The 10,573-nt window shown below is 36.9% G+C and overlaps 1 protein-coding gene across 1 annotated transcript; it reads left to right on the top strand.

Annotated features, from left to right (window-relative positions):
• Positions 1-1,059: 1,059 nt before the first annotated feature.
• Positions 1,060-8,222, top strand: LOC131165859 (tyrosine-sulfated glycopeptide receptor 1). Its single transcript, XM_058123983.1, has one exon. It carries the CDS (start codon positions 4,531-4,533, stop codon positions 7,897-7,899), a length of 3,369 nt encoding a protein of 1,122 aa, XP_057979966.1. The 5' UTR covers positions 1,060-4,530; the 3' UTR covers positions 7,900-8,222.
• Positions 8,223-10,573: the final 2,351 nt, after the last annotated feature.

Genomic DNA, 10,573 nt, shown 5'->3' with positions numbered 1-10,573 from the left:
AATCCCAACCCCCCACCCAAAATCAAATAATAAAATATATATTATTTTTAATTTAAATCATAATAAATATATATATTATTTTTCAAATTTTAAGATTTAAATAAAAATTTGTAAATAAAAAAAATATTTTTAAGTGTCATTTAATATAAAAAAATATTTTCTACTTTTTATTTATTTTTCAAATGAATTAAAAAAAGTAAATTAATTTTTAAATTTCAAAATATGATATAAAAATGAATACAATAACAAAAAAATTGAAATAATTTACTTTTAAGAATAATAAGACAAAAAGGACATCTTACTTCCTAATTACATATAAAAAAATTATTTAAAAAAACTTTTCCAAAATAGAAAATCTGTCTCTAATTTTAATTAATATTTCTTTTCCCTGCTATTCTACTTTTCTTTCGAACCAAATAGGACCAATGTACTACAATGGAATCTATCATTTCTTCTACCAGTACAGCCCAAAGGGAGCTGCGTGGGGCAATATCATTTGGGCTCACTTCATCTCCAAGGACCTCATCAACTGAGTCGCCCTTGACCTGACCATCTACCCATCCAAGCCCTTCAACATAAATGAGTGCTGGTCCGAATCTGCCACCATCCTCCCGAGCAATAAATCCGTCCCCCACGTTCTGCCCCTTCCTCCCTCCCCCCAAATCAAATCCCACCCCCCCCCCCTCAATTTTGCCCCAGCCTCCCCCCTTGAAAGTAGGAATCATAATTTTTTTTTAATTTAAATAATAATAAAATATATATTATTTTTCAAATTTTAATATTTAAATAAAAAGTTATAAATAAAAAATATATTTTTAAGTGTCATTTAATACAAAAATATTTTTTACATTTTATTTATTTTTCAAATGAATTAAAAAAAGTAAGTTAATTTTTTAATTTCAAAAAATTATATAAAAATGAATACAATAACAAAAAATTTTGAAATAATTTACTTTTGGGAATATTAAGACAAAAAATGACATTTTACTTTTTAATTACATAAAAATATTATTGAATATATAATTAAGAATGGAAAATTTATTTAACAAATTATTTTATGTATATTTTATATAGGAAAATTTTAAAATTTAATATTTCTTACCTAATCGACTTTTCAAAAGTCAGTTTGGATTAAAACAAAACAAAACAAAACAAAAAACTTACACAAAAATCTAGGCACAAAAAACAAATAGACTAAAATAATGGAATGGAAGAAAAATATAATGAAATAAAAAAATTGTAACATGTGTTTCACTTGTTCTCTCATCACTGATGTGTCCAACCCGTGCCGCCAGCGCACCGCAACTGGGTAAAAATCCGGGCATTCGCACATTCCGATTTTCGGAGTAGAGTGGAGTGGGTGCTTCGCCTTGACCCAATTCACGAAATCTCTGTTTTGGTACAAGTAGGTCATTCTCTGGTGCTTCCTTCGGCTGCCGATGACCATTCTCCAATGCTCGTCTCGCCCGATCTAGTCCGTGGTCGGGTCATGGAACGCGCTCATGTTCATGTTCGGGGTGGGAACCACAAGGGAGTTGTCGTCGGGTTTGATCCATTCACAGAGATACGGTTCGGATATGTTAGCGGGTATGGCATAGTTCTGGACCTACCTGTTCTGGGAGTCGAGTCTGGTGTAGAGGATGACAGGTTTGTTACCCAGAAGGATGGTGGCAAATCCGGACCAGCACCCATTTATGTCGAAGGGCTTGAATGAGTAGATGGTCGGGTCAAGGGTGATCCAGTTGATGAGGTCCTTGGAGATGGAGTGAATCCAAACGATGTTGCACCACACAGCTCCCTTCGAGCTGTACTGATAGAAGAAATGATAGATTTCATTGCAGTACATTGATCCTATTTAGTTCGAAAGAAAAGTAGAATAGTAGGGGAAAGGAAAGATTAATTAAAATTAGAGACAAATTTTCTATTTTGGGAAAAAAATGGAAGTTAGTTTTTTTAAATAAATTTTTTTATGTAATTAGGAAGTAAGATGTCATTTTTGTTTTATTATTCTTAAAAGTAAATTATTTCAATTTTTTTTGTTATTGTATTCATTTTTATATCATATTTTGAAATTAAAAAAGTAATTTATTTTTTTTAATTCATTTGAAAAATAAATAAACAGTAGAAAATATTTTTTATATTAAATGACACTTAAAAATATTTTTTTTATTTACAAATTTTTATTTAAATCTTAAAATTTGAAAAATAATATATTTTTTATTATTATTTAAATTAAAAATAATATATATTTTATTATTTTATTTTGGGTGGGGCTTGTGATTTGGTTTTTGGGGGGTGATTTTTGAAAAGTCGGTTTCAATTTTTATTTTTTTTTATTTTAGCAGTTAAGAATTGCGGCTGACTTTTTTTTTTTTTTAATTTTAAAGTGCAAACCGACTTTTGGAAAGTCGATTCTTAATTTTTAACTTTTTTTTATTTTAGCAATCAAGAATTGCGGTTGACTTTTTTTTATATATTTTTAAAGTCCAAACCGACTTTTGAAAAGTCAGTTGGGTACATTTGTACAAATTTTCCCAATTTCCTTTATATTTATGTTTTTTTTATTTTTTCTTTTAATATTTTGGTAAAAAAACTCCATATAAGTCTGCCCCTAAATAGAACTTTGAGTTTAAGTAGTAATGTGTGGCACAAGGGTAACTTGGGTAGTAGACCTTGATGGGTGTGGTTCTAAGCCAATCCCAATTGGGCCTATCCCTATTGGGGCGCATCTACAAGTACATGTCCCAAAAGGAACCACAAAAATATATATAATTTGATGAATTTTAAATCACATATAAAGAAACTATTCTTCTTAAATATTTCTCAAATAGTTATTCCTTCTCCATTTTACTTTATAAATAAATATAAAATTTGTGTGCCACATATAATGGTAATGAATGACATTCTAGTCACTTTTTCTTTATGTCACGATAAGTTATTTTAAATTAAATGAAAATTTAATTAATATCTTAGGGATCGGTCAGTATCCCTAAACAAAAACTAAAAACAAAAATTAAAAACCAAAAATAGAAACTAAAAATCAGAAACTAACAATCTCTTTGATTAATATTTATAAAATTAAAATAAATTAAAAATATAATTAAAAAAGGGCTCATTTTTGTCTTTGAATTAAATAATATTATAAAAATATAATTAAAATAATAAAATTATAAAATAATACACATTAGAAATATAATTTAAATAATAAAATAAAATTGTTATAATTATTTTACTTAATTATTATATTTTTAAAATATACTTTATGATAAAAATTTTATTGAGCACGATAATTAAAAAATAGTAAAAATATTTTATAATTATATTTACTATTATTTTTAAAAAATTGTATATGTTTCTATTTTAATTATATTTAAATTTCTATGATCATTTCACTTTTATATTTATTTAAAAGTGCATAAAATAAATAAAAGAACTATTTTTTGGATAGTAAAATTTGTTAGAATAGGTTGCTAAAATGAGTGAAAATTATAAAAATTGATTTTCAATTTAGCTGAAAATTATAATAAAAATAAAAAATTAACAACATAAATACACGTATTTTTATTATCTATTTTTTTATCATATAAAAATAAAAGTAGAAAACAGGAAATATCAACTATACAACAAACCCTTTATGATTCTTGAGTTGTACAAATGATTTAAATTTTGAAAATAAGTCAAAATTTTAGATTTTAGTTGATTTTATAACAATCAAATGAAAAACATTCTTATATGATGATGGCTAATAAGACATATACATCCGTATTTAATGCAAGCGATTCGAACTTTATTATAAAATCTTATCTTATTTATGACTTTTGCTAGTCAATTAATATTTAATTAATATCTATAATAAATATGTTAAAGACATAAAAAAAATAAACGCCAAAGTAAAAGAATCTCTTTTCGTGCAGAAATGACAATTTCAACAAAAATTCAATTCCAGCAAACATTTCCAGCCGATTCACCCTCACCCGCCCAGTAGCCTATGTCGTCAATCCCACTACCATCTCAAACTCAACATCCAGTAAAAGATATTTGAAATCTATGTTGAAATTGAAACTACGATTAAAGGAAATCCAGAATTGAAATTCAGATTCAGAAGCAATCCTCGAGCAAATCACAGATAGAGATCGCTAATCAGATTGAGCAAATCTAAAGAGACAGAAAATCAAACTTAAATCACTGGAAGCCAAACCTGGCAATGCTCAGATCCAGCCAGCTCCGACTCCCGAACCGTGACGGCCGGGGACCGCCCGATGCATCTGCGTCTCCGGCGAATTGAAAAAACCCTAATGAGTGATTGATGATAGGGGGTGACGATGAGCAGTGATGATTGATCTAGAGAACGTACGCATCACTCCTCTTCGTTATCTCTTTTCCCACTCGTTAACTTCACACGTTTTCGCCTCTAATCATCATCGCCATGACAATGGAAAAAGTCCAACTGGTAGCTACCCCTCCAGCCCTAAAGTAAGCGCTCCCAAAAAGAATATAGATTCCCTTCGTTGGGGATGACCCCAGAGGGAAATGTTTCATTTTATATTTCCGCACGTCCACATCACGCGCACTCTCTCTCTCCTCTATCCCTCTCTTTCTCTCTCCTCTCTCTGCGTCAGTTTTGTGGACTGCAAATGCAATTTGCAAACCCCACACCCACCATGTACCTCATCCTCAGCCCTCCTCCTCCTTCTTCGTCTTCTTCTTGTTCAAAGAAGAGCCATGCTTGTTTCCCATCATCGCCGGCGACTCCTCCTGTTCCTTCACCTACTCCTCTCTTGCTTCGCCTGTCAAGCTTGCAACCAGCTCGATCGGGACTCTCTCATCTCTTTTTATCTCAACGTCTCTTCCCCTTCGGCGGCTCCCCTCGGCTGGTCCGCCGTTGACTGCTGCCTCTGGGAGGGGGTTTCCTGCAATCAGGATGGTTGGGTCACTCGTCTTTGGCTGCCGTCCAGAGGCCTCGTCGGCGGCATCTCTTCCTCCCTCGGAAACCTCAGCCGTCTCTCTCAGTTGAATCTTTCCCACAACCACCTCTCCGGTCCTCTTCCCTCTCAACTTTTCTCGCCCTTCAATCGCCTCGAGGTCCTCGATCTCAGCTTCAACCGTTTAAACGGAGAGCTCCCGTCGTCTTCGCCGGTGTATAGCGGGCCCATTCCCCTCCAGACGGCAAATTTCTCCGGCAATCACTTCTTTGGGACAGTACGTGTACTGTCATCATTCCTCCGGCTGGCTTTGAATCTTACACATCTCGATCTTAGCAACAATAGCTTCACCGGTTCAATTCCTTCCGACCTCTGCATCACTTCCCCCATCCTGAAGCTACTCGACTTCTCCTTTAACAAATTCTCCGGCGATGTTCCCGGCGGCCTAGGGCGGTGCTCCCGACTGGAGGCTCTCCGGGCTGGTTTCAATTCCCTCACGGACTTGCTTCCGGCTGATATTTATAGCTTAGCAGATCTGCGAGAAATCTCCTTCCCGGACAATGGCCTCTCGGGACCCATTGGCGACGGCATCGTTAACCTCACCAACCTCACCGTCCTCGTGCTCTACTCCAACAAGTTAAGCGGCAAACTTCCTCAGAACTTTGGTATGCTTTTGAACTTGCAAGAGCTACTTCTTCACATGAATAACCTGAGCGGTCCTCTGCCCCCGTCTCTAATGAATTGCGTCAATCTCATGACCCTCAATTTACGGCTCAACTCCTTCGAAGGAGATCTCTCCGGGCTCAACTTCTCTAATCTCCTGCAACTCAGTACGATCGACCTCGGAAACAATAACTTCATCGGTGCTTTGCCCTCGACCCTTTTCACCTGCAAGTCGCTAACGGCGGTGCGCCTAGCCAATAATCAGCTAGAGGGAGAGATCTCCCCGGATATTCTTGCCCTCCAATCTCTATCTTATCTTTCGCTCTCTTACAACAAGCTAGTTAACATCACCGGAGCAATTAAGACGTTGGCGGGTTTGAAGAACCTCACCACCATCATGCTGTCTTGTAATTTCATGGGTGAAGATATGCCGGATGATGAGAACACAGTGGAAGCAAATGGATTCCCAAATCTCCAAGCTTTGGGTCTTGGCGGCTGCCAATTCCATGGTCAACTGCCTCCATGGTTACAGAAGCTCAGGAAGCTACAGGTGCTGGACCTGTCAATTAATCAGATCGCTGGTTCCATTCCTGGTTGGTTGGGGACTCTGCCCAGCCTCTTCTACATAGACCTGTCTGATAATCTCCTTTCAGGAGGATTTCCCATGGAGCTTACTGGACTTCCAGCCCTGATATTGAACCAAGGTGCCACTGAAGCAGATGAGAGCAATCTGGAGCTGCCTGTATTCGCTATGCCCAATAATGCTACTAAGCAACAGTACAATCAGCTCTCCAACCTGCCGCCAGCTATATACCTGAGAAACAACAGCCTCAGTGGCACTATCCCTGTTGAAATTGGCCAGTTAAGGTCTCTTCATGTGCTGGATCTCAGTCGTAATAATTTTTCCGGGGAAATTCCAGACCAGATATCCAACCTTACCAATTTAGAGAAATTAGACCTCTCAGACAACAACCTGTCTGGCGAAATCCCGGTATCATTGCGAAATCTCCATTTCCTGTCATCATTTAGCGTCGCAAACAATAGTCTTCAAGGAACAATACCATTAGGAGGTCAGTTTGATACTTTTCCCTACTCTAGCTTTGAAGGAAACCCTGGACTCTGTGGTGCAAGCCTGCAGCAACATTGCCCAAACCAACCAGGAGTTCAAACTAGGTTTGATCCATCTGTATCTAGTCAGAACCCAAAAAAGAAGCTGTTGGTTGGACTAACTGTTGGGATCTGCTTTGGCATTGGTTTTGTTCTCACCATACTAGCATTATGTATAGCATCTAAGAGGAGGATCCTTCCAAGAGGGGACAGTGACAAGGTTGATTTGGATACATTCGACCCAGGAGTTCCTCCTGAAATTGGCAATGATGCCAGCCTAGTCATATTATTTCCAGGCAATTCTAATGAAATCAAGGAGCTCACAATATCTGAGATCCTGAAGGCCACTGATAATTTCAACCAAGCTAACATCATTGGCTGTGGGGGTTTTGGTTTGGTTTACAAGGCAACCTTAGCAGATGGGACTAAGCTTGCTGTTAAGAAACTCTCAGGGGACCTAGGTCTGATGGATAGGGAGTTCAGAGCTGAGGTAGAAGCTCTGTCCACTGCCCAACACAAGAACCTGGTTTCCCTGCAAGGCTATTGTGTGCATGAAGGCTTTCGGTTGTTGCTCTATTCCTACATGGAGAATGGAAGTTTGGATTATTGGTTGCATGAAAAGTCAGACGGTGCATCCCAACTTGATTGGCCAACCCGATTGAGGATTGCAAAGGGAGCAAGTTGTGGGTTGGCTTACATGCACCTAGTGTGTGAGCCACACATTGTGCATCGCGACATCAAGTCCAGTAACATTCTCCTTGATGACAATTTTGAAGCACATGTAGCAGATTTTGGATTGTCCCGATTGATTCTTCCCTATGAGACCCATGTTACAACTGAGCTGGTTGGTACCCTAGGCTACATTCCTCCAGAGTATGGGCAGGCATGGGTGGCCACTTTGAGAGGAGATGTGTATAGTTTTGGGGTAGTTATGCTTGAGCTGCTCACTGGGAAGAGGCCTGTGCTGGTATTCATGCCAAAGATGTCAAGAGAGTTGGTTGTTTGGGTGCAAAAAATGAGGCGTGAGGGCAAACATGATGAGATTTTTGATCCCCTCCTTAGAGGTAAGGGCTTTGAAGAAGAGATGTTGCAGGTGCTCGACTTGGCCTGCAGGTGCATCAATGAGAACCCTTTCAAGAGGCCAGCAATCAGGGAAGTAGTAGATTGGCTCAAGAATGTAGGGCTAAATTCACATATCCAGAAATAAAGGCATCGTGTACCAATGGATTTGGTAGGAGTCCTTCAATACATCCAATGAACAAATGCATATACTTGCAGAAAGATCTGGCTTTGTTATTATTGCAGCTTCTCACAGTTTTTGCTTCATACGTGTTTGTGTGCAGAGCAATTTATCTTGCTGTATTTCTTTCTCCACAATGTGTAAAGGCAGATATCATAATCAAGTGATTTAATCATAAAGGAATAACTTGCTTAGACAAAAAACGATGATTTGAGGGATGGAACCGTGATTTCTTCTCATAAAGTGTAATACTACCATAATGTTCATGATTCAGCAGCTTCTTGAAACTATACTAGTTTACTAATCTAGCACCTTATAATTTCTACTTTGCACTAGACAACATCCCTTAAGATTTTGATTTTTTTTTATTTCAAATTTTTCGGTTTGCAAGAGGAAGAAGGTGAATGTGTGTGTTCAAGCGCGTGCAGAAACTTGAACCCAACTTTGTCTCGCTGAGTCCAATTCATTTGAGAATAGTATCAACGTAAGAGTCTCTTATATTGTTCAGGAATTAGGACCTTCTCAGCTTATTCTAGCACTTCATGCAGCACACGCTGTTATTTTTTAATGAGCAGATCCTATCTGACTTCCATTGATGGGTTGGAGCGAATAACTAAATTATATGAACAGCTATTATGTTTACCCAGTCATCCTAGGGTTTCTCTGTAATGCTGCAGGTTAACAGTATAGAAGATGATGGGACCTCCAAAATTCCAAATAAAGAATGAATTTGAGAGGTCAAACATCTGTCCCATCTCAAATAGCTATTCCTTATCCCCCAATGAGCCCAGCAAGAGATGACAATCATGGTATCAAAAGCGGTAACTATAGAATTATGATACATTGATTAATGGTCATAAACAATCAAGTGCCAACAAACATTTCAAACTTGTCTCTCTCTCCTGTAAACAATGTTCATTGACAACTGATGACATACTTACCAGTCAAAAATGTAGAACTGTTTTAAGTGCAAGTACATCAAAAAAAAAAAAAAAAGGAATAAGAAGAGTTGCAACTTGTCTGTCTGCAATGTTTCATATATCTTTCTGACTTGTATCAAATCATGCCGAGGCAAAAATGAAGCGGTATAATTCCCTTCAAATTCCAAGATTCCACAAGCAATGAAAATTAACTAATCCATAGGGTAAAAGAAATGAAAATAAGAAGGAAATTCATTTTTTGTTATATTTTTTCTTTATATTAAATTTTATTAAAAATAGATGTTTGTTTTATATGATTAAAAATTAAGAAAAATTTAATATTAATTTTGTGTAAAATTAAAATTTTGTTTATGAATTTAGTTTATTTTTTTCTTATTTTTCTTGATAACCGAATATGAAAACGTTTTCATTTTTTTTTTCCTAATAATTTTTGAGTTTCAAATAAGACCTCAATAAATCCACCATCTTCTGCAAAATATATAAAATGCAAAACACTTTCATTGATGTAAATATGTCCTATATATAGGGCTTGAACAAAGTATGATTGTTACAAATTCAAAAGTATTTAAATACCAAATCAAAAGATCCTAGACTATCATATACAAACAAATATTCAACTAATACAATTGAAAAATCTCAAGCTATAACAAACTATCGGATATCAATCAATCTTCAGTTGCACAGGTTCACAGCAATTTAGCAAGCGACAAAATCGTCTACAATTTGGTGAAACCGTCGACGATTTTCTCCTAAAAAATCTTTCTGTCTGAGACTGTCGAAGTAACCGTCGATGGATATATACAAACCATCGATGGTTGGCTGGAGAGCTACACAATTTGCTTTATACGCCCCCTCAAGTTAGGCGTGCCATCAGTTAAGCTAATCTTAGAGCACAGAGAGTGAAATTTCTGACGTGATAGAGCTTTAATCAAGAGGTCTGCAAGCTGATCGTGGGTGCTAACATGAGATACTTGCAGCAGACCTTTGGTGACTAGATCGCGAACGAAATGAAGATCAATAGCAATATACTTCATCCGTAAATGCAGAACAAGATTACGACTCAACTAAGTAGCACCAATATTATCACAAAATAAATGTCACGCCCCGAACCCCGAAATGGAACCCAGGGGTGAGAATGTAACCTAACCTGTCCCTATATTATATAAATCATCACAGATACAGTACAAAGGATGAGGGTCCGACCCCGTGGGGTTACCAGACAACCTGAACACATCCAAACACAATCATATATGCAGCGGAAAAAGATCATTCTATATATACATATGCAGTACCATACCAAAGTCTATACAAGAGCAAACACAATGCTCTATCAAAACGTTCAAACGGGTGCCCAATACATCCCAAAATGGCAACCCACCAAGATTACAATCCTAGCACTTACCCAGTGCTAAACGCAGTACACCGGCCACTACGCTCCCTACGCCAGGACGCTAGTTCCGGTTACTCGAAGGACCTGTAAAAATGTACGTACAGTAGGGGTAAGACACCTCTCAGTAAGGAAGAATGCAGGTTATATCGGTGTGTGACATTTGAGTGTTATCATGATACAACATATATACAATTAAATGCATTCCAGTACTAATTTCCACAATGCATACACGCACATATACACATACACATGATCAGCAATCTCGGTGTCGTCACACCCTTCGGCCCGAAGCCAGTCCGCGACAATCCAG

Source organism: Malania oleifera, chromosome 10, assembly GCF_029873635.1.
Source record: "Malania oleifera isolate guangnan ecotype guangnan chromosome 10, ASM2987363v1, whole genome shotgun sequence".
NCBI classification, from domain to species: Eukaryota; Viridiplantae; Streptophyta; class Magnoliopsida; order Santalales; family Ximeniaceae; genus Malania; species Malania oleifera.
This window is presented reverse-complemented; position numbering and strand designations above follow the sequence as displayed.